Source organism: Sciurus carolinensis, chromosome 8, assembly GCF_902686445.1.
Source record: "Sciurus carolinensis chromosome 8, mSciCar1.2, whole genome shotgun sequence".
Classification (NCBI taxonomy): Eukaryota; Metazoa; Chordata; class Mammalia; order Rodentia; family Sciuridae; genus Sciurus; species Sciurus carolinensis.
In genome coordinates this window covers 135262441-135287035 of record NC_062220.1, presented here as the reverse complement: position 1 = coordinate 135287035, position 24595 = coordinate 135262441, and the positions used below count along the sequence as shown (strand labels likewise).

At 57.3% G+C, this 24595-nt stretch overlaps 1 protein-coding gene across 1 annotated transcript in view; it reads right to left on the bottom strand.

Moving 5' to 3' along the window:
• Positions 1-24195, bottom strand: part of Tesc (tescalcin) — a 39783-nt gene extending 15588 nt beyond the window's left edge. Inside the window, exons 1-2 of the mRNA XM_047560978.1 lie at positions 23994-24195; positions 4833-4902 (exon numbers count right to left, since the gene is read on the bottom strand). Of these exons, the coding sequence (XP_047416934.1) occupies positions 4833-4902; positions 23994-24051 (128 nt within the window). The 5' untranslated portion in view covers positions 24052-24195. The remainder of the gene's footprint in view (positions 1-4832; positions 4903-23993) is intronic.
• Positions 24196-24595: the final 400 nt, after the last annotated feature.

The window sequence follows — 24595 nt, the reverse complement described above, 5'->3', positions numbered from 1 at the left end:
GGCCCGCGACCTGCCCCCACCGCCCCAGCTCTCCCAACCCAGGCTAGGAAGCTGGGCCCTGCCTCCGGGCCTTTGCACCTGCTGCGCCTGTCGCCAGAGGCTCCCTCCCCTCCCCTCAGCGCCTCCTCTTCCTTCTGGTCTCAGCCCAGATGTGGCCTCCTCTGAGGCGCCTTCTCTGACTGCCCATCCTGAGGCCCCTCTCCCCACCACGTCCCCAAGCGTCTCCCTCCTCAATCCCGCGATGATACCTAACGGCTCTGCCTCCCCTCCGCGCCCCTGCTGGTCTAGAGGTGGCCTGCCCTGGAACCTTCCGCAGAAGGCCCTGGACACCCGCTTGTGTGGGAGCAGGGACCACGTCAGCTCAAACGCCTGGGAAGGACCTCTCAAAGTACCGCGAGTGGGTACCGCACTCACACCGCGGCCCGGGGAGCTGCTCCGGGGCACCCTGTCCCCAGTACACCCACGACTCCTCCAGGTTCCCGTCCCACGTCGGCCCCAAACTCTCCTGTGCAGGAGGGAGAGCCCCGCCCACCCCAGGAAGGGAGCTGCCGCGAGCGCAGAGGCCCTGCCGACCCTGACCCGCCACGGCCTGGGGCGCAGAGCCCATGCCTCACTGTCCCCAGTGCTTCTGCAGCACTGCCTCGCCCCAGACCGATCGTAAGAAGGGAACCGGCAGTGGGGACAGCCGCGTGACTGCGGGTCGGGGCTTCGGCTCTGCTGAGGGCAGCTGTGTGCTGCTGCAGCCGGGCCCCTGCCCTGGGGTCCCATGGGGACCGCGGTGCCAACCTCTGAAAATCCTGGAGAACCCGAGACGCACAGTCAAGCCCGGTACCCGATGCCAGGTGGCACTGGGCTCCTGGCGACTGGGACTCCTGTGTATGTGCATGACCCTGCTCTGACCTCCCGAGGGGACAAAGCAACGGTAGGGAAGCCCTGCAGCACCTGAAGTCGTGACGCTTGGCCGATGGCCCTGCCTGGCCCAATGAGGAGGCGTCACTGTTCTGGTGACAGTTCGGCCAGGCCCCGCCTTCCCCGTGCAGGCCTGGGGTTGGGTCACCCAACATCACGCCACATTCGATGGTCGGAAGAACCCTGAAGTACATTTCTGTGACACGCGCTATCTAATCGGGCCTCTAAGGGCCTCCGTCACTTCACCAGAGTGTTCTATGGCACCTCCCTCTGGGTGTTTGTAAGCCTGCCAGGTGCCACCGGGGGTTAGCTTCTGATGACAGGGGAGGGGCGGGCTGCATAGTAGGTGCTCAATAAACACGTTAGAGGGACATTTCTCTATGCAAACATTTCAAGAGGCACAGAACTCAGTGCTTTGTGGCCGGAGTGGATTCAGGCTTCAAAGGTCCTGAGGCACATGCAATTTGGCAGGGCCCTCTTAAAGAAAAGCCATGTGACACTGAATATAAAATACCCAGCTACTGGGCCTGCATAGACCCACACACGTCACACTTAAAATCCCAGCTGTTCAGGAGGCTGAGGGTAGGAGGATCGCAAGTTTGACGTTAGCCTGGGGCAACTTAGAGGACCCTGGCTCAAAATCAAAAGGGCCGGGGCTGTAGCTCGGTGATAGAGCGCTTGCTTAGCATGCGCGAGGCCCTGGCTTCAATCCCGGGTGCCTCCCTCCCCAGAGGAGGATACGCCCAAAAGTGGGGTCCGGAAATGGGGCTGTAAGTGCTTTAGGGTAAACCTGGCCCCTGAAGTTCTGAGACGATTTTGGAGAAAGAGGAGTCCCGACAGAGCATGGGTAGAAAATGGTGGGCTACAATTAAAATCAAGTTTTGGTAGTTTTTACCTTGCGGGACTTTTTAAAAAAGTTCTCTCCAACTTGAAGCTGAAACTTAGAAATGCTTTCAACTTCTAGGCTGCTCACAACTCCTATGAATGGGTGCAATGCCTGCAGGTTTGGACCATCACTTCTAAGGGTCCTTTCACACTTGAGATGTGCAAAGGCCATCTGGTGACATCCTCTGCTCCCCGAGGGGGGACACAGGGAGCTGCGCACCCATGCCACCCACCGCCAGCTGCACCGGGGTGTGGAGGCCTCGACAGGGGTCTCTCGGGGCGTGGAATGACCCCACAAACTGGCCAGCTTTCAAGACTCCTCCTGTAGAGCCTAAAGAAAGGCACCAGTCCCAGGCCAGAACCCTGGCACAGCCAGGCCTCCTGCAGAGCGCACGCCAGCTGGGCCCAGCCATCGGAGAGTTGAGGCCCCGCCTCGGGTCACTCGGGAAACCACTGGCGGCGCGGGGATGGGCAGTACTGGGGATCCTGCCCCAGGGGAACATCATAGGACAGTCAAGGCACTCGCAGTCCTGCAGGGTCGATTAGGATTAGGTAAAGCAGTTCCGGAGGCTGGGAGGCCAGCCATCCTGCGGTCAGTTTGCATAAGACCCTGTCTGTGGCCAGTCACCTCCTTCCCGGGGGCTGGGCTACTCTGTGTGCAGCCGATTTGAACCTCACAGTAGACTGTGAGGGGCTCTGGGACCAGGGGATGCAAAGAGGGGATTGCACACCCTCTTCCACCCAAGGGCAGAACAGGGGACCGAGGTTGTCAACCCTTGGAAAGTCAAGGCCATGCCCAAGGTTCAAATTCTGGCTCCTCCACTTATGAGCTGTGTGACCAAGGGGCCCTACACAGCCTCTCTGAGTCTGACTTCCCCCTTGCCAAATGGGGAGCGCAAGGGTTCCCACTGCTTCCTGTGGGGTTGGGTGGGACCACAGGAACCCGCTCCTCTGCCCAGCACCCACGACAAGCTCAAATAACAGCCTCACTGTGGGCAGTTCTCAGGTGCCCCACCCCAGACACGCTCTTTGCCTGGGCTACTTCCACAGGTTGAGCCTCCTTAATTCAAAAATCTGAAATCTGGGACATGATGACATGATCGACGACTGGAAAATGCCACACCATGAGACTTGGTTTCACACTAAGCTGTTACAATGTTATATAAAATTTAAAAATTTTTTCACGTAAAAGATAAACTTCACCTATGCCTGTAAGGTGTGCAGGAAACGTCCTGAATTTCGAGTCTGGACTGGGGTTGCAGCCCCGAAATAGCCTATTACATATATGAGATCGGGGGTGGGGGCGGGCCCCCGGCTCACATTTCCAAGCCCCCCGTCCTGCTGGTGAGGAGCGAGAAGAGAGGGGACGCGCGTCAGCACAGAGGTCGCGAAAGCGTCCGGCAGAGGCGCCTGCAGCCCTCCGCCCAGGGAAGACCTACTGTGCGCTGTCCTCCGTGCTGAGCGTACGCAGCGCTTGTTAGAAGCGCAGGTCCAGGACCCAGCCCAGACCTGGCCAGGCCAAGCCTGTGCTGCAGCAGGCTTGCCAGGTGCCCGGCGTGGGGCACGCTCTTCCGGGAGACCCTCCCACGGGCCACGCTGGCTGCGAGGCAATACAGACACTGTAAAACTGAGAGGCCTCCCACGCCATCGCCATCGTAGCCTCCGCCTCCGGGACGGTGCAGAAGGAGGGCCCGGCCCCACCGTCCTGCAGGCAGGCTCCAGGGCCCAAGCCAACCCCGGGGACCTCGCCCACTCTGCGCAAAAGGACTCCGGCTGACCCAAAGCCACACAGCCCATGGCAGGAAGGACTCAAATACAGTCTGCCTCCCAAACCTGGGGTTTGCCTCTCCATCCCTCGAGTCTGATGAGCTCAAGTCTGTTGAAGCTAAAGCCATGCACCAGCCAGGGCTGGATCTGCCGCCCAGCGCGACCCGCTGGGGCGTGGTGGGCTAATTTGCATTTCCAGCTCCTGGTCAGAGTGATTGGCTCAGACTCAGGCATGTGACCCCATGAGAGCCAATGAGAGGCCGGGGCGGCTTACACAGGGCTCCTGCTCCCTCTCCTGCGGGTCGGGGAACCTGGGGGCAGTCACGTGGCACTGAAGGTGCTGGTCCCGATTGTCCTCGACTTTGGACGAAGCCAGGGCAACCCGAGGACGCTCTGAGCCTGGGATGCCCTGGACTAACAATGCGTCTTTGTTCAGGCAGACAAGAGAAAGTGGATGTGCTCAGCTGGTTTCCATAAAAGGAAGGTGACATTTAAGTCTGTCTACTAAGGAGGAGGAAGTTTTCTTGGACTATTTAAAGGTTTGTTTTAAAGCTCCAATGACTGTCACCTTGAGGCCCCGGTGTGTGTTTGAGGACACATCCGCTGAAGGGCTGGGTAGAAATCTGCTCCCCGGCCCTCTCGACTCTGCTGGCTGCCGTCAGACCTGCAGCTCCCTTGCCTGCTTTCTGATGACCCGCTCCATGACAAGGACCTCGTTCTAATAACTCTACCAGCCTCCAACACGGGTGGAGGCATTCTTTCTCAGAAAACTCTGATGGCGTCTACAAAAGTCACTTTTAAAACTCAGTGGAGACTGTCAATTTTCCTTGACAGAAACTTGCGGTAAAGAACCCAAGGAAGCAGAAGCAGGAGACGGGGCCTTGGGACAGCGCGGGCACCTGCACCCCCCACTCACCTGTGCCCCCGGCAGCTGGCAGGTTCCGGCGGGCACTCAGGTGCTCAGTATCTGGGATCCCGGACAAGGGGACGCCCGAGCCCTGGCAGGGTGGCCCGGGCTGCTCCTCCCTCTCCTTCCTCCACTCTGGTTAAAAGTCTCTGATCCCAATGGAAACAGAAGTGGCTTGTTCCCTCCAGCTAGGGAACACCTTGTCTTGGGAGGGACCAGGAGAATCAAACAACTACAGGCTTGTTTGAGGACCGGGCATCCAGGGGCTCCTCCGGCCCCCTCCGCACTCAGCGGAGAGAAAAGCCAAGGAGAATCCCCCAGGGCCACAGACCTGCCCAGGGCCCAGGCCAGTGGCGGATCTTACCGGATGGTGGGCTGCTCTCCACTCAGCTGCTTGAACCTCCGGTGCAGCTGCTCGATCTGCTCCGAGGAGACTGAGGCGCAGGGAAAGAAAAGAAGACACGCGTGACTGACAGCCGAACTGGGGCGACCGGAGGAGGCCCTAGAACGGTTCTGCCCCTCCTCCCCTGGGTGCTGGGGTCCTTGGCAGGACACCGCCCACCTGCTGGGTGAGGAAGCAGAGGGCCCCACTGCGCCAGTGAGGCAGCTCTGGGTGACTGTTCTGAGTAGTAACGCAGCTGTTAACTGGGAACAGGGCAGACCCAGAGCACGCCGTACTCTCAACCTCCATCCTGCCCCAGCCCACTACAGAAGAACTAGTATCTGCTTGTCTGCCCTCCTCTCCCACTTCTGGTGATGGCGTTCTTCCAAGCCGAGAAAGGCAGATTAAGAGTCAGATGAAGCCGGGCATGGTGGTGCACGCCTGTAACCCCAGCAACTGGGAGGCTGAGGCAGGAGGATCAGAAGTTGGAGGACAGCCTCAACAACTTAGCAAGAGCCTGTCAAATCGATGAAGGAATGAACACAGGACTGGCTCGGTGGTAGAGTGGCCCTGGGCTCAAGCCCAGGTAACCCCCTCGACCCCACCACATACACACAGATGAGCGGCTGGTGTGGCTGGTGTGGAAAGCCGATTGAGAGCCTTGGAGTAAGAGATGTTCAGAGGACCTGGTGAGGCGAGGGCAGGGAGGAAGCAGCAAGTTGGGCTCGCTATTGCCGCGGGGACGGATCTGACTCCCACAGACGCTCCCAGATCCCCTGCACGGTTTGGGGTTGTCACCATTTCACTCTCAGCTGACGCTGCTACAGAGCCACTTCTGAGGTGGGACCCTCTGGGTTCCCGGCTTTGTAAGGGACACACCCGTAGGTTGGGGGCTAATTTTAGGAAACGCACAGTGTCACCTGCAGGCACTTCTCACGTCATCTGCAAAACAACCCTGCAAGGGAGGCGCTCCCTCCATCCGGGCGTGATCCCTGGAGACCCACAGCGGGCTTACGGTCACCACTGGAATGTGGTGGGGCGGGACCATCAGAGCCGGTCCCTCCTGCTCTGCCCTCACTCATTTGTCCCGGATACCGGGTGCCCAAGCCTTCAGGGCCAGCTCCTGGGGACTGTGCACAGCCCAGGCAGAGCTTCCCGGGGCAGTGGCTGGGCCGGGGGCTGCCACCCCCACCTCCTCTGGCTACGGGAACGTGGAATTTCTGGGACAACTGGTCACCTTTATTTTTGTCCTTGGGCTCAAGCTGGGATCTCTTCGAGAATCAGCAGCTTAGCCTTCTCGAGCATCCCCAGCAGCTGCTGCTGGCTCGGAAGCAGTCACCAAGGCTACCAACCGGGGCCGGGCACCTCTCCAGGCATTAGCTCATCTCTGCCGTGCCGCGCCCTCGGAGGGTGGCATCCCCCGCTGCCCGTGCAGACGCCAATGCTGGGAAGGACTAAGTAACCAGCAGGGGCAATCCATGTCTTACCCTTCTAGAGGAAAATATGGCCATTATGTCACAGCTACGTCCGCAGGGACACTGGCCCACACGATGGCCCGGCAGTCCCGCTCCCTGCAGGCACCTAACGGGAACGCATTTGGCGCTCACCCAGGACGTGGGCGAGGATGCTCGCAAGTGCTGTTAGCAGCACCCTGACTGGAAACCATCCACAGGCCCAGCAGCGGCACGAGAGCCAACGTGCTCAAGGGCCACGCGTTGACAACTGAATGGTATTCAGCAGTGGAAATGGGAAACATATATAACAATGAACAAAAGGAGCCCGCCCGGGAGAGCGCAGGGGTGAAGGTTCTGAAGCCGGGGTGGCGGGTGCGCAAAAGGACAGTCAGCGTAAATAATAAGTGATCGGGTCACGTGGGGAAGACGGGCTGGGTGGAAAGGAAAGGAAGTCAAATGCTAACACCTCCGGAGCCTGGCCCGCCTCCTCCTGTTGCCAAGGTTACCTGCCTACAGGGACGGATCCTCCCAAGAAGTTGTTCATGAAGTACCTCCCGGGCGGCTCCCTTCCTGCCTGTGTGGGCAGACATGGAGGGGCACCCTGGAAGGCTTCCTTCCCCTCCCTGTGGTCACTGGTCACGTAGGCAAGATAAGGGCACAGGGGTATGAGAACAAAGGAAGCGTCAAACCTATAAAAGGGACAGGACACCCCGCTGCTTTGGACACCCAGCTCTCTGCAGTTTCTCTCTGTTCTACCCTTTAGATAAAGCTTGCTTCCTACGCTGGCCTCGGGGGTTCTGTCTTCAACACCTGGGGACGTGGGACTTGGTCTGATGGAGTCTCAACTCTGTCTCCCTGGAGCCCAAGGACTGGGCGGAGCTCATCTACCGCTTGAGCTCCGAAGGGGCAGCAGGGCGCGTGCTGGGACGCAGGTCACACGGGTGTGTTCTTGGGAAGGTCACGGGCTGCGTGCTCCCTTGTACGTGCATGTACACGTATGTGCTCTGCACGTGTTAGAGCATTAGAAAAACTGTGTTAATCTTCAGTTCTTCTCACGGGAACGTGTCCAGAAAACAAATGAACCCACGGTACCAGAGGTGACCGTGCCGCCGTGTTTCCATCTGCAGCCTTACGCGGGCTGGGCATCCCTTCTCTGAGAGGCTTGGCACCAAGTGTTTCAGATTTGGGATGTTTTCCCAAAATTGGGGATATCTGCAAATACGCAGTGAACTAGCGTGGGCGTGGAACCCACGTCGAAGCGAGAAAGTCATCACGTGTCGTGTATAGAGAGCCTGAAGGTGATTTTATAGGACATTTATTTTGTGTGGGAAACAAAGTCTGTACATTGAGTCACCAGACTTGTGACATCACATCAGTGCTGGGCTTTGGCTTTGGGCACAGCTGGGATTTGCAGACTGGGGTTCACGGTGCCTTCCACCTAAGTGCCTGTCAGAAGCAGATCCGTCCAACACACGGTAGGATATTTAGCAAAAATTTTCTTAAAAGGATGCTGGCTTTAAATGTGATAGTTGTGACAGTGGCTGGGGTCCCAGCGGCTCAGGAGGCTGAGGCAGGAGGCCTGTTTGAGGCCAGGAGTTTGAGGCCAGCCTGGGTAAGCTCATCAAGACCCCGTCACGCAGCACATGACAAACAGAACGTCCGGCTACAAAACCAGTGCAACGCTGTGCCGGAAACAGGTGGACAGACACAGATGCATACGTGATAAAAAAAATCATGAGTCACTCTGTCTGCACACGGTAGGCGTGTTAGTCCTACCACAACGAAGCTCGGGACACATCGTGGTCCCGCCTGGGGCAGCCGGGGAAGCTCAGGAGCATTTTCGGTGAGTCGTCCGTGCCCGGGTACCACGCCCCAGGCCCATGTGTCCTTAGGATCCTTTCTCTGACCTCATGCGGGACACGCTCTTCCCACGTGACACAGGAACAAATGGAGGCTGGAAGGACAAGCGCCCTGCTCACGGCCACTAACCTTCACGAGGGGACTGTACCACCTGAATTCAGTGAGCCTCGCAAAAAACGTGTGGTTGTCTTTTGTGTTTGCTTCTTCTTTTATCTATTCATTCCTTGCTGCCCGTGCTCCCTCTGTGAGATCACACAAAGTCCCTGGCCCTGGCCCACAGCTTTAAAAAAACGCACTAATCTGATAAGAAATAATGATCAGAAAGTGCACTCAACCCGGGCCCGAGCCACCACCGCACAGGGTGACGCATGAGAGGACCACAGCCCACGGTTCCGTCTGTACCCACCTGCAGGCAGGAGAGCCCAGACCCACCGGAAGACCTGAGGCTGGGCCGGGAGGGCTTGGGCAGGAGACCGGGGAGCCGCTGCTGAAAGGTACCGGGCTTCTCGTGGGTGGGGGGGATTAAAATGTTCTAAACTTCGACCGCGCGGGGGTGATTATACTAAAACCCACGCGCCACCGTTTAAATGGGTGAATTTCATGGTGTGTCAATTCTATCTCAATAAAATCGCTTAAAAGTCAGGTGTTATGGTGCATGCCTATAATCCCAGCTACTCGGGAGGCTGAGGCAGGAGGATTCCAAGTTCAAGACCAGTCTGGGCAATACAGTGAGACCCTGTCTCACACACACACACACACGAAATTATATATATAACAATAAGTTGCATACACAATCACAACAGTAAGAGCAGGGATTCACTGTGTCCAGGGAACCGTGCCCAACTCCACTGTTACAGGCCCTGGCTCACAGAACCCACTCAACCATCGTCCCAGGTGGGCACGAGTCTCTGACCATCCCAGAGAAGGGGTCACACAGCTAGGAACAGGGAGAGATCAGGTTTACCCAAGGAAGGGCTGCCAGCTAACCGCAGCCACCACAAGCACACAGGTCTCTCTCTCTCTCTCTCTCTCTCTCTCTCTCTCTCTCAGTCCTGCCTGATTGGAAGCAGGGGATTGGAAAGACAGCTCCTTCTTCTGGGTCCCCTCTTTCTGGCATCCAAGTCCCCAGAGCCAAGGGCTAAGGCTTCAGCTCAGGGAGACTCCGCAGCCACCGCATCTGGGAGGAAGAAGGATCTCTGAAGCCTCAGGAGCTGAGTCTCAAAACACCCTGGGCGGGGGTGCGGCTCAGTGGCAGAGCAGGGGCTGAGTAAGCTCCAGGCTCGGCCCACACCCCAGCCCCGGCCAGCGCCCTGGCCGCCGGTGGTCAAGCCCATGCCCAGCCCACCCTGGAGAGCCACTGGCCTCGCCTCCTGGCCCACATCTGTGGAGGCTGTCCCGGAGTCCCCGGAAGGAGGCCCGGCTGCTCCTCCAGGGCCCCTGGGATGGAGCTCTTCCCGCCTCCTGCTTTCTCACCTCTGAGCCCTTCTCCAGGGCCCGGTGAGTTGCCATGGACACCAGGGCGGCCGGCCGCAGGCTTCATTGCTGACAGCTCCGTCCTCCTTATTTGGGGTTTTAGATTTCAACCTGAGGGAAATGCACACCCTCCCGCGGAGCTGGTGGGAACCTAAAGACGGGGAGGGGTGGCTTATCACGCTGTGTCCAGAGCACCCACTGGAAGGAGTGCACCTGTGCTGTCCCAGGTGACCACCACCAGCCACATGGGGCAAGTCCAAACCCGACGTGCCGGGCTGTGAAGACTTCATACGGAAAACAGAAACATATCAATAATATTTCATACGGGTTTTACGTTGAAATCATATTTTTAATTTTTTTTTTTTTTTTTTAAATATCACAGGCTTGCACCCAGGGCTTTGCCACCATTGACAGCTACGTCCCCAGCCCTTTTTATTCTGAGACAGGATCTGCTAAGTTGCCCAGACTGACCTCAACATTTCAATCCTCCTACCTCAGCCTCCCGAGTTTCTGGACTCACAGGTGTGGCCACCGTGCCCGGACAAGTGATCATGTTTTAAAGGGACTAAGTAAGTTATTGAAATCCACCTCACCCATTTCCCTTTTTAACATGGCTACTAGAAAACAAGGAATTGTCTCACACACAGTTACTAGAAGATTTCGAATGGCTTCACCTGGGATCGCACCGGCCTGTCCCCTGCAAACCAGCACCTGGGTCCCTAGGAGCTCCTCCCCAGGATCGGGCCAGGGGATGGGGATGCGAGGAGGCCATTTGGAACAGCAAGAGTGAGAAAAGGTGGGCCTGGGGAAGCTGTCCAAGTAAATCCTGTGCCCCCGAGGCCGGAACTACAGTCTTCAGAAATCTCTTAAAGACACTGTGGGACACAGGAAAAAAAGATCCTGGCATCTCAGTAAGTGGAAACCCCCACAAGCTACCACCTCTCGTGTACGCGGGGAGTTGGCACTCATGTGCCCGCAGAAGAAACAGGAGAGGGTGAACGGCAGAACAGGTGTTCCCAGGAGGCAGGATGCAAGACAGCTCCTGATATCTGGTTTTAATGACCTGTCCTTTAACTTTCTCTGCAATTACCAGGAATTCCTTGTATCCTTAATTATTTTTACCTTGAAGAGGACAATGAAAAACCAAGAGAGTGGGTGGGGCTGGGGAGAAATTGTAGAACTCACACGTCACTGATGCACAGGGACGGTGGCACGGCCCGCAGTGGAAAGAGTTTGGTATTTCAATAAATAAAACAGAACTGCCACGTGACCGAGTAATTCCACTTCAAAGACTATTTCCAAGATAAATAAAAATGCACATCCAAAATCCAGTAAATCAATATTTGTAACAGCACAAGTGCTAAAAGGTGGAAACAACCCCGAACATCCATCAACTAATAAATGGATAAACGAAATGTAGCCTATTCATACAATGGAATACTATTCAGCAATGCAAAGGGATGAGGCACTGACAGGCTACCATGTGGGTGAACCTTGAAAATATTATGCACAGGGAAAGAAGCCAGCTGCAGATAACCAACGTGTGGTCACAGAGACAGAGACAGACTAGAGGTTCCAGGGCCAGTCGGTGTTTGGGTAATGGGACGGGGGGTGGCCATAGGACTTTGGGGTTTGGGGGCATGGTCATAAATGCTGTTCACTTGGATGGTGGCCACACCTGCACAGCCTGTTGAATATACTAAAAGTCACTGAACTGTATACTTTCAAATGGTGACTTTTATGGGACATGAATTAGATCTCAAGTCACAAAATGTTTAAGCTCAGGGATGAGGGGCGACTGGAGGCAAGGCTTCCTCAACGCTCTCCAGCTGGGGACTCACGCTCCCAGTGTCTTTGGGGCCAGAAGGGTGGAAGGTGAAGGAGCGCACCCAGGCAGGCAAGGGCCGCAGCCCCTTAAGCGGGCCACCCTCCCTCCAGCCAGCTGTGCGCGTGGGATCCCATCCTCATGTTAACCAAGGCAGAATCTGCTGGTTTTAAAATACAGCCACACCCCGACATCCAAGAGGGATCAGCTGCAGCCGCCTCCCTACCCCGCGCCAGAACGCTTACGTAAAGGGCGGGATGGCTGCACGTGACCTTCGCGGTCCTCCCGGGGGCTTGGTGCTGGACCACCTGTAGTACAGACTACTGCTGTGTAACCAGTTGTTACACCACGTTCTTCAGGGAACGATGACCAGAAAAGCGTGCGGTCAGTACAGATGCGATGTTCCCCCAGAGTTCCCATCTGAGGTTGGCCGAGTTCACGGCGCGGAGCCTGCAGGCTGGGAAGGGGGCCGCCAGCAGCCCCCGGGGTTCAGTGCTGGGGCCAAGCTAGGCACGCTGCCCACCCACAGCCCACCCACAGCTCCACTGCCCAGAGACCAGCTTGCAGCCAGGGGGAGAGCGGCATGGGCCTGCAGGTTGGAGATGACCTCACGGGACCAGGGGAGTGGGGTGGGCAAGTGGCAGGTGGGGGCAGAAAAATGGGCCTGAACTGCCCCCCTTCCAGTCCAGCTCCTTCCTTGAACGTGGGCCAAAACGGCCCGGTCGACCTTCACTCACATCTGTCCATCATGGGGTGTCAGGACCATCTGAGCAACACCCCAGGGGCCCAGGGCGTGGTCAGGGCCCGTGAAGTGTGGCTTGCTCTCTCAGAATCCAGGCGGGACCTCGGGAGCAGGGCGGGGGGTTGCTGAGCAGCACCCCCAGGGGCCACCGGTGCTCACAGGACCCTCTGACAGTTGGCTCCACCGTTCACTCAGGGACAGTGACCGAGTTGCCTTGGATTTGCAAGTCTCCTTCCGGATGCCGTCCAGACAGGTGCAAAAGACAGAGCCCTGGTCTGCTGGAAACGTGCCACTTTTGCTGGGATCCAGAACAAGGCTTGTCCGGGGAGCTCCATGGCCAGAGGAGAGTCCAGTTCACAGGGCAGGGACAGCGGTGAGGCCTGGTAGGGTCCCCCAGGAGGCCGAGGAGAGAACAGGGCTAGCAGAGGCAGTGGCCTTGGCAGAGCCGGGACAGAGTGAGGGGAGCTGGAGGTCTTCAGGGCAGAGGGAGGAAGCTGAGGAACAGGCCCGGGAGGGGCAGACCCAGGCGGGGAGGCCCCTCCATCAGCCCAGGGACCCAGATGCCACCTGAGTGGGCAGAGGACACCAGGCAGGAACAAGCCGCAGTGCACCTGCCGACACACTGGAGGAGCTTCGCAGAGGCGCGACCAAGGCTGCTCGGGAGCCCCGGCAGGTACCGCGGTCTAGGTGGGGACGCAGGGGTCCCTGGGCCCAGGAGGGCGCGGAGCCTGCTCCTGCTGCCCCCGGTGCCGCTCAGCCTGAACACGCGCAGGACACCCAGGGGCATCGCCTGGCGGCTCTCTGGACTTCCAGGGCCCCAGGGCTCTCGCTTGCGGTCTCGGCAGCCTGGCCAGGACTCGGCGCACACGTTCTCCTGGGCCCGAGGGGAGCCGGGCCGGACGGCAAGGCCAGGTCCGCACCCTGCTCGGATCCCCTGCTTCGATTCCCACTGGACGTCCGAGCAGGCCGCCCAGCTCCCCCGGCTGCGTCCTGCCCGGGACCCGGAGAAGGCGGCACCTGCCTGGGGGTGGAAAGCGCTCCGCAGCACATGCGCACCTCGACCCCCAGGCCCCACCGTGGGCGAGTGGCAAATCCGAGGGGGCGGACCCAGCGTCATTCAGTCACAGGAGAAACGAGCTCCAAGGCTGCTGCCACGCCCGGGAACCTTGGGGACAGGATGCGGAGGCACCTGCGTGTCGCAGACACGCGCGGCCACCTGCGACTGGCTTCCATCTATGTGGAATGTCCGAACCTGACGGATCCAGAGACCGGAAGTGGCCCTGCGGTGGCTGGGGGGCGGGCAGGAGGCGCAGTGACTGCTAAGGGGTGTAGGGTTGCTTTTGGGGGTGATGGAAACGCCCCGGGAACAGACGTGGTGACGGATGACACGTCATTGCAGATGCGCGGAGCGCCACCGAGCTGGGCCCTTGAAAAGTGGTGAAAATGGTTAAGTTTTATGTTACATGAATCTTTGCCCCAATTTTTCCAAAAAAAAAAAAAAAAAAAAAAAAAAAAAAAGGAAATCACAGCCACACTTAGCGTGGCTCTGGAAGGAGCGTGCGACGCGGGAGTTGTCATGACGGTTACTATCATGCCCCCAAGTGATCCCTCGGCTGTTGGCGGTTCCCCTGGCTCCAGGCTGGGTGGGGGAGGGGGCGGCAACTTGTTGTGTGCCACCTGGGGCTACAGCCAAAGCAGTGACTAATCCTGGGCTCTGGGAGGCAGGCAGGGAGGGACAGGCCTCCGGGTGCAGGGGCCACGTGGCTGGGACGCCCCCTCGCACCCGGGACGCCTCCTGCCTCTCTCCTGCCTTCTCCTTGGAAGCCAGGGGCCAAAAGCCTGCACATCCGCCTGCACCTGGCGGCTGGATTTTAAAATGAAGATGCATTTGGACGCACTCAGCCCTGAGAAGGGGGTTCTCGAGCCCCATTCTGTCCTGCACGGGGAGGCAGCTGCGCTGTGATTAACAGGCCCGCCCCCGGCAAACTCCCACCCACTCCGCCAGCCCGAGGCAGCGCAATTCCCAGCAAGAGCCGCCCAGGCCCATTTGTGCACCATGAGGACATCATCATCCCTGGTACCCAGGGGTCTGGCTAAGATCTGTGGGCTTTTTCTGAACAGAATAAATCCCTGGGGGCAGAGCGAACAGACTTGACTTTTGAATATATCCTGCTATCATGAGCAACTTGGAAAGCTGTCAGCGGGTGAGCGGGCCCTCGAAAAATCACAGTCTGTGCTTGCTCATCTCGGCTCCTCTTCCTACAGCTCTGCTGTCTCTACCATTTGCCTTTTAGTGGTAATAATAACTACCAGGTGTGAACGCTGACTCAGAGGCGGGAACTCAGCCAAGCGCCCGGCAGGCAGGATCTCAGTTCTTGTAACAGTGCCTACCTCCTAGATGGTTATCACACCCATTTGACAGATCAGGAAACTGAGTCTCGGAGTGGCTGAAGGCCACACAGCTATGGGCAGCAGAACTGGGATTTAAACGGGGTCTGTGTGGTTCCAGAGGCTGTTCTTATAAGCACTTGCTACACTCTATGTCAAAGCTGAGACTAGAACAATGAATATCTATCATGTATGTGATTACAGGAACAAGGATGTCTCTGCTTCATAAAAAGACTTAAGATGCAGAAGGTTAAAAAAAAAAAAGCCTCTGAATTAGTGAAGATTTGGAGAGTGGGCGTCCTTCAGAGAATCTAAGAAGCTGGTTTTCACATCCTTCCAGAACTATCGTCAGCTCCAGATTTATCCTGAAGCCAAATCAAGTGGAGACGGACTCATTGAAAGTAAAGGGATTGTTACGGTGGGACATTTAGATAAAGGACAGCAGTTCCTGCTCTGGAGGCTAATGCAGACTCCCTGCCACTAGAAACCATGAAACACTGAAGAAAATAAGGAACGATTTCATACTCTCTAGGCTTAAATGTAAGGGACATCCCAGGTGCCAAAGCAGGGAGGGAACGCTGAGACCCAGCAGGGTGAGGGATGGATGCTACTGAGGTGTCTAGGGGTGTTGGAACGGTCACAGGCCCTGACAGCTAAAGATGGGGGCTTTGAATCACTGAGTGACGGGGTGGCCTTCGGCCTGTGTGAACTTGAACTAAAACCCCTACAAAAGAAAAAAAATCTGGAACACAAAAATGTTGTCCCTCTGTGTATGAAAGGGCAGAGAAAAATGTTCTCCACCAGTCCAGAGAACAAGGAGGACTCAGGGGAAGAGGGTAGCTTCCTGGGAGGGGTCAATACGCTGAGCCTGCACCAACCATCAAGCTGCAATGGCACAGGAAACCAGACTGAGAAGTGGTGGTGTGTGCGACGCTGGGGACCGAACCCAGGGCATTGCACAGGCGAGGCGAGTGCTCTGCTACTGAGCTACAGCACCAGCCCTAAGTTTAGAAGCTAATGGAGAAGGTGCTTCCGGTGAAAACTCGAGGTGTGTACAAATACAAAGCACTACTTAAGGCCCCTCATGATCCGGGGAGTCCTACAGGAGTGGGGAGGACCCAAAGAGGAGATCCTAATCAAAACCAACGCACACAAGCAAACGAGCCACCCTGTGGGAGAGTCGGACACAATGAGCAAGAGGAATAGCACCCCAAGAAGGCAAAACAGAAGAAACGGGCCTTACGTCATTTACAAAGAATGAAAATTCTGTACCCTATGAAAAAGAGGTAAATTTTAAAATGTAGCATTTATATACATTTTAAAAAAAATCATCAGAATTACAATGTAGCAGTCAAGTTAAGGCAGTAGAGTGATAATAGCTAAAGAAAGAATTAGTGAATTAGAAGGCAGTTCTAAGGAACTGACCCTGAATATGGTACAGAATAGCATATGTGAAAGAAAAGTCAAGAGGCATTCAGGACAGAGAAAGGTGGTCCAACATGTATCTAACAGAAACCACTGAGGAAGAAGATAAAGGGGGAAGAGAATACTTTATCTTCTTCTTTATATGGGAGATATGAGTCTTCTAGAATGAAACAGCATCAAACACTCAAAGGTAGAATAAATAAAAGCAAATCCACACCTAGACAGCATACACAGAATACCAAAAAATATTTAAAAACAGAGAAAGGGCCAGGATGTAGCTTAGAGGTGAAGCACCTGCTTAGCATATGTGAGGCCCTGGGTTCCATCCCCAGCACTCAAAAAAAAAAAAAAAAAAGCCAGATGTGATTGTCCACACCTGTAACCCCCACTGTTCAGGAGGCTGAAACGGGAGTTCAAGGCCAGCCTGGGCAACGTGGCAAGACACTTTTTCAAATAGAAAGGAGGCCTGGGGGTATAGCTCAGTGGTAGAGTACCCCTGGATTCAATCCCCAGTGTGCAAAAACACCACCAGAGGGGGGGAAAAAAACAGGTTTCCACAAAGAAACATCAATTAAAGAGCTGATTTCTCAGCAGCAACAAGAGATCAATAAAAGTACTGAGAGCCACTACCCAGGAACCTCAAATTTTATACCCAGCCAAATGACCATTCGTGTTTGCTAGCAAAGAAAAGATACTTTGCAACCAAGTTCACAAGTCACAGGGCCCTGCTAAAAAGTCTATGGAAAAGTATATTTTTAAAAATCCACAAGGAAGAGTGGTTATAAGAATTAACGTCCACCTAAAACCAAAATGAATAATATGTATATTTTTTAAATAAAGTAAAATACTACAGTGATACCAATTAAAGCACACTGAGATTCTGTCATTGGCACAAGGGCAGAGATAATAATTCATGTCAGGCATGTCGAAGATGGAATGAATTCCTGAAGAACGTTATAGAACACACACTTAAAAGGAGATGTGGCCAATCTCTGAAAGGTTTGCTATCAAAACAATACAGGTTGAGTTAAACCTTATCCAAAAAGCTCTGGGCCGGAAGTGCTTTGGATTTTGGATTTTCCATCTCTATAATGGGAACTCGGGGGATGGGAACCCAAATCTAATCCTGAAATCTGTTTATGCTCCCCACACACCTCATATACACAAGCTGAGGCCATTTTCTATAGTATTTTGAGTTCACCTGTTTTGACTGTAACTTGTCATATGACATCAGCATGGAATTTTCCTTTTGTGAAATTACATTAATGATACAAAAGTCCATCTTCTAGAGCATTTTGTTGTAATTTCGGCAATCGACCAGGGCTGGGGATTTGAACCCGGGGTCTCGAGTATGAGAGGCAGGCACTCTACGTGTTGGGCTCTATCTCCAGCACTTCTAGAGCATTTTGGATCTTAGATTTTGAGATCAGACTGGCTCAATCTGCACCTGCTGAGCATTTCTATTTTACCCAAATTCTAATTTAGTCCATGTGATGGTGCAAGTTCTGCCTTTATTCCCATTTAATAGATGGGGAAAGTGAGGCTCAGGGAGCAAAGTGCCTTGGCTGCACAGCACCAGGCAGCCCCATGGTTTGAGCCCACCTCTGCCTACTGGTAGAGGGCAAGGTGGGGGAGGCGTGTGGCTGCCGCTGTGGGACTCTGACTGAGGTCCTGGGGATGCAGGTGACACATGACAAGAGACCCCCCCTGAGAACTACCTGGTGGCTGAAGCCTGTGAAGTACTAGTGCTCGCTGGGACCCTGGCTCAGGTGCTCAGCAGTCGCCTCGGGAAGCCCCTGCAAGCTGCCCACAGGGGCCAGGTGTGCACTGCAGCCACCCCCAGGTACAGCCGGCTGTCTCTCTCCACCGGCGCTCAGAGACTCGGCCTCCCCAGAAGCACCCATGTCTCCTGCTGGCCACCTGCCCCTCCTCCCGGGGGCCCTGAATCCCTCTCACCTCCCAGGGAGCCGTGCCCAGAACGGAAGGCTGGCTGCTGACAGTGTGCCCATCTGCAAAGGTCACACAGCAGGGACAACAAAGGACCTTTTTGTCCTAGTGCTTAAGGTAACTGCTGCCACCAGCGGAAATCACCCCTCGACCTTCTGGTGTTATGAATTAATAATGAAGTTGGAGCCAGCGACAGGCTGTCTGGCTGGAGGGACCAGGGTGCCGAGCTTCTCCTCCCTCTGGCCCCTTGCCTGGCACTGTCACCGCAGCCTGGGCAAAAAGAGCCTGTGACTTTTCCAGAGTAGCGGGCACTTCGGAGCCAGCTGCAAAGGCCTGGCTCCTGGGCTGGAGCTACCGGTACCAAGTGCTCTGCAGAAGTAAAAGCCTCTGACCCACGTGGCTGCGAGGTGTCCGTCCTCTCCCTGTGTGCGTCTGAGTGTTGATTAAGTTCCCTGCTGCATTCGGGGCCATTAACTCACGACAAAAATCTCCTGCCGGTCGGGGTGGGGCTTCGAGGAGGAAGGACGCAGAGGACCGATCGCCATCAGCCCACAGCGGAGTCTGGGGACACTGCCCCTCGCTCTCCCTCAGGGACAGCACAAATGCTCCGGGAACAGACGCGAGCCACCCCGTGAGACCCCAGCAAAGGGAAGGGGTGGCGCATCCCCGCCTCCTCCTCCAGACGGGCCCCCACTCCACTCATGCTGCCCCCACCGAGCTCGCGGATTCTAGAACTTTCTGCGTTATTCACCACCAGTCTGCCTGCCTCAAGGCCCACCTCTCCTCTTGCCTCTGAGCGCACAGTGTGGAGAGGGTGGGGGTAGCATCGCCAACTCCCAGATAAGACACCCGCGGACCTGGGTCGGCTGCGTCCCGGGGTTGCTACCACGCGGGAGTGGCGGTTTCCCCTGCACTCGACACAGGTTTGAATTCAGCATCGAAGTGACTTTGGCAACAAGATTCTCCATGGGCTCTTTTGAGGACTGGGAGATAGGGGACATGCAGCACCAAGAAAAAGAAGTTCCTACCTTATTCTGGCGGAAAGGACCGTGGACCACAGAGTCAGCCCTTTCCAAAGGGGTGGAACTGGGGCTCAGAGAAGGCCACAGCCTGGGGGAGGCAGCCCAGCAGGGCGGCACAGAGCAGGGCTCCTCTGAGCCCAGGTCACAGGCCCAGCACAGGGCTGTCTCCAGCACCCTGCTCTGCCCTCATTACTACAGGGAGGTGCTGGGCCCAAATGAACCGAGTGACAGCTCTCAGCAGGGGCTTGGGGGCAGAGGTGTTTTGGGGTGCCCCATAATTCAGTTCATCTGAATTACTTTGGAAAGTACTTTGGAAAGCCGGGGGCGGGGAGACCGGGGTACTCTGCCTTCCCACGATGGTAAGTTCTGGAGAATCCGCCACCTGGGCACCCCTCTGTGTCACAGCCCCCTCACGCACCGTGTGCCCACAGAGAGCTCAGCCTGCGGGCGGGTCCCCTGCACCCTCAGGAACGTGCTGGTCCTCTTCTACCCGGAAGTCATGGGTTTTTTGTTTTCTGTTTTTTTTTTTTTTTTTTTTTTTTTCACACAAGGAACTTTTTTATTTTATTTTTCTTGGGTTTTTTGTTTTTTGAAAACAGTTTGATCACTGTTTTCTTATGGAGGAAAAGCACACGGAATGCACCCTCACCATTTGAGAACCTGAGAGCGCCATGGGGTCCCTCCCCAGAGCACCCAGATAACCCGCATCGTATTTCATGGGGTACATGGATGCCCAAGGGTCCCGGGTGAAAGACCACCTCTGCAGCAGGCGAACCGAGGAGCCGCCGGGTTTGGCTGGCCGGCTGTTTCCTTCTCACGCTTTGGGGGACGAAACAGGCTGGTGCTGGCGGCCACCTTGTCCCCATCAGAGCTTCCTCCCTGTGTGCCTCAGTCCTGGGGCTACCCCCTCTCCTCTGAGCCCCTGAGCTTCAGGAGAGCAGAGGGTCTGGATACCCCCTGGTATCCAGCGCCTGGAACACGGAATAGGCACATGGCCATGGGCCCCCAGGGTGGTCTGGGGTCAAAGACGTTCACAACCAAGGTACGCTGCCCAGTTGGTGGCTCTAACGGCGGCTGGGGCCACGCCCACCCACAGGGCCACGCCCACCCGTAGGCGGGCCACGCCCACCCGCAGGTCCAGCCACGCCCACCCGCCCACACTCTGTTTCCTGATCTGTAAAATGGGAAGCCTGCAGCGCTCCTGGGAGGGTCCCATCAGCCACTGCAGATAAGCTGCCTGGCCCTGCTCGTGCGTGGCAGATGAGAGCGCCTGATAGGCATCAGCCATCACCACCAGGCAGCCTGAACCCTAGGTCTGCAGATTTTTTTTTTTTTTTTTTTTTCCTTTTTCCTTCTGGCAGCTTCTTGGCATCTATGGAGACATGCCTGTGGAGCTGTTTGGAGACTGAAGGAAAAAATAGACCCTCCACCTTTCCCAGAACCCTCTTCTCTGACTTCCTCTTTGGAAGTCCAGGAGCAGCAGGGACTGGGAGGAACAGGAAGCGGGCCACCTCCAGGCCGTCCAGGCGGCCGACTCTGGCCCTCTGGTCCCCCGGGGCCACACGCAGGCCACTCACCCCAGCAGGCTGCCTGGGCCGGCTGTTACCGTGAATGCTAACATCTAGGTAGGAAGCGTCCTTGGCTCGGAGATGCCTGGGAATGCGGGTGTGTGTTGTAAATCAATCAATGCGACGCTGGCAGGAGAGGAGGTGGGCGGCGGCCCGCGAGGCTGCCGAGGCTGGCGTGGGCGAGCTCCTGCTCCAGCCGGTGTCTGGTGGCGGCTCGGTGCCACAGCCGGGGGCCTGGAGGCACCGGGACGACTGGCTTGGCCAAGGCCAGCTGTGAGCGGCCCGCGGCTCTCCACTGGGGGCACTGCTCCTTGGGCGTCCAAGTACCAAGGCCCCGTCCACAGAGGTCTCTTGGGCTCCCCTGCAAACCAAAACCAGACTGCGCACCAAAGTGAACCTGTTCTCTGCCCTGGGGCCTCCGTCTCTGAGGGTGTGGCAGGAGAGAACGCAGAGGATGGAGCCCACAGAGGCTGGAGGCAGCACGGTGGGGTGGCTTTGGGGAGGGAGCAAGAGCTAAGCCAGGCTGGGCCTCCACCAGAAGCAGCCACCTGGTAAAGAGAAGGGTTAGGGGGAGCCCTCGGGGCGGTGGCGGGATGTCTCCTATGTAAACACCAAACTGCACATTCAAATGGGAAGGTGCTGCAGGCAGAGAGGAAGGCGTGCAAAGGCCCAGGGAAGAACAAACGCAGGCAGGCAGTTCCCACCCCTTTGGGGTTCCTAGAGGCAATGAAGCACCGTGACAGCCCTGTGGTGGGAAGAAGGTGGCCCTGGACACCTTCATCTCCTCTCCCTCCACTTAACAGCTGTGGGACTGAAGGCAAGTTGCTTGACCTCTCTGAGCCCCAGTTTCCTTATCTGTAATATGGCTGTATTACCACCTGCCCTGGAGGATTTGCAAAGACCCATAAGCATGGGTGTAGAGAGCTCTGTGCCGCAAGGAGCCAGCAGCCCAGGGATTCAGCCGCCCCAGCCTCCGCTCTCCGCCTTCTCAGGAGCTTCCCAAGGCCTCTAACAGAAAGGGCCCACCTGGCTCAGCCCAGCAAGGGGCTGGCAGACCAAGCTGAGCAGCCCTCCCTGAACAGACAAATAGAATCTTACTGAACTCACACAACTACACCAGGACCCAGATGGGGGCACCATGGCTCAGAGAGGAAAAATGACTTGTTCAAGGTCACGTGGCTGGGAAGAAGGGGGACCAAGACTTAACTGCGGCTCTGAGCAGCATACACAGCATCCAAATGAGTTTAAAGTATGTCAATAATATAAACACTTGCTGTGTCTGTTCTAAGCCCTCATGTTTCTTAATTCATAACAACTCCAGAATTTTCTGTTACTATGCCTGTTTTACAGTAGGTGAAACTGAGGCACAGAGAGCATGAAGGACATGCCTAAAGTCGTATGCCAAGCAAGCACCCTGAAGGTAGCTCCTGCCACAGACAGCAGGGGTCTACAATTCTCATCTGCTGTCTCAACTTGTTCCTGCCACAGGGCCTTTGCATTGGCTGTTCTCTGCCAGCAGTACCCTTACCAGCCATCTTCATGTGGCTGGTTCCTTATTTTTGAGTTTCTATTCTGCCCCAATTAAAGAAATGTGCTCTCTGCCCCTGTTGTATTTTCTTCACAGAGCTTAATACCTACGGGTTGATTTGTGAACTACGCATCTCCCTCAGGAACATTGGCCTCTCTGGGTCACCTCTAAATCCTAGCCCCTGGTCTGTAGACATTTGCTAAGTGGGTACCTAGACTACAGAAGCCCCTTTTGGAGGTGGGGTGAGGGGCTGTCCGCCTATGCAAAGTTCAGAGAACTGGAAGCATTCCTTCTCCCCTGGACTGTAACCTTGGAAGCTCCGCCCTAAGCCTTGTGGCCTTTTCCCCTTTGAGTGTGAAATCTGAGCTCTGGGCAGCAAGAAGGGAAGGCAGAGCTACATCTAGGAAAGCTGCTGAGCCTGAACCAGCATCTGTCATCCCCGTGGGCGGCTGGACCCAGGAAACTGACAAGGCTCCCGGCATGCTCTGTGGCCCCATCATCTGTCAAACCCACAACCCGGCAGGCGGAATTCCCCCAGATGCCCCGCTGCCTCCACAGGAACCCCAGCTATGAGCCCAGCCTCCTCCAGCTCAGAGAGGGGCCGGCAGCGGGCAAGAGGAGGGCACCCCAGAAATAAAAACAGAAAGCAGGCCCAGGGGAAGCCCACCCGCCTCTCACGTTGGCCTTGAGGTTGAAGCTTGTGACACTTCTTGGATTAGCAAAATATGCACATTGTTCAAAATGAAAATAGGAAAAGCTTACAGGAAAAGTTCACTCTGCCTTCTTTTCTACCAAATCCAAACAAGTATCCATTACTCTTATTTTATTGGGAGTCGTTCCCCGTCTTTGATGCCAACTGGGCAACTTGGAACCTACACTCCTTCTCTGTCTTTAACAAAGAGGGCTCCCTAAACCCAGATGCCGGCTTCTCTAGGTGGGCACGGTTCTACCCTTACACGCTGAGGTGCACCCTACGGAGGTGCGTGACACACAGTTCTTAAGGGCTTTCTGCAATTTCAAGCAGGAGGGGTTTGGATTGGGGGGCGCTGGTAGCCTGTTCAACCCCAAGCAGGTGCCGGGCGCCAGCTCCCTCCCAGAACATCTGCAGCTCCCATGTCTCCAGATCTAAAGAGTACTAGCAGAGCCCCCCGGTGCCAAAGAGAGTGAAAACCAGAGAGGTAAAGAGACTGGCCCAAGGTCACACAGCCAGAGCGGACCTGGGAGGGCTAGCAGCCAGTGTGCCGATCACCAGACCCGGCTGCCCACATGCCTGGCCTCCCGCGGTCTTGCCTCCACCCCCCGCCCCAGCTTCCGAGCGGCTGCAGGACCCGGAGCCCCAGGTCGGCCACCAGGGTCAAGTGCCCAGCCCGGCCGGGCGCGGACGCACGGGCGCCTCCTCCGTCACTTCCCTGCGGGCAGCTCGGCCCCACGCGCCACCCGGCTCTGGGTGCGCCCGGCCGGCCGGCTGCGGGGCGCGCCGCCTCTGCGGTCCCGGGGTCGGCGAGCCGGGGCGAAGCGCAGGGAGCGGCCGCGGCGCCCGCTGCACCGACGGGAGGCGGCGCGGGCGGCCGGGCTGGGAGCGCGCACCGGCTCCGTCCCGGTCGGGCCACTTGCAAACTTTCCGCTGCGCAGCGCGCGGGGCGGGAGCAGGTGCGGCGCACGCCGGCCGCCGCTCGCGCCCCAGCCGGGAAGCCCGGCCTCCCCGCCGCGGGCCGGCGCGCCCACCCCGGGCCGGACCCTTGGCGACCCCGGCCGGGCGGCCGCGACCCCGCCCCCGCCGCGGAGCCACTCGCCGCCCGGCCCCGGCGAGGACCCACTGGGAGGAGGAGGAGACCGGGGATCAGAGAGGGCCAGCGGCGAGCCAAGGTCACACAGCGCGGCGGCGATCCCCGCGGCGCCCGCCGTACTCACAGCCGGTCTTGCCCTCGAGCTCCCGCACCTCCTCGGACGCGGAGTGGGCAGCGCCCATGGTGCGCGGCGGGCCGGGGCGCACCCGCCTCGCGGACGCTGCGGGCCTGGGCTGCGCGGCGCCGCTGGGGCCTGGGGTCCGAGGCGGGTCGCGACGCGGGGACGGCTCGGTGCCGCGGGCTCCGCGTGGGGCCCGAGCGCGGCCTCATATAGCGGCGGCGGGCGGCGCGCGCGGTCCTAGCGCACGCCGGCTTCACGCACGGCGGGGCGGGGGGGGGGGAGCGCCCCGCCCCGGCCGGAAGCGACCGGACGGGAGGCGGCCGGAGGGGCCCACCGCCCAGGGTCCCCAGGCCCCGCAGCGGCCGAGCCCGGGACGCCGCGCCCCTGCGGGGTGGAGAGAAGCGGCTGCCAGCCGAGTCGGGCGCGGGGACCCCTGGCAGGCTCGGTGCACGCCCCCGCGCGTCCGCCCAGGTACCGGAGCGAAAGTCCACGGGGACAGGGAAGGAGGTCAGCGAGCGCTAAGGAGCTCCATGGAGAACACCGGGAATAAGAAGCCAGTGTGGACTCGCGCCACGAGCCATGCTCGGCTCATTCCAGGAAAGCCC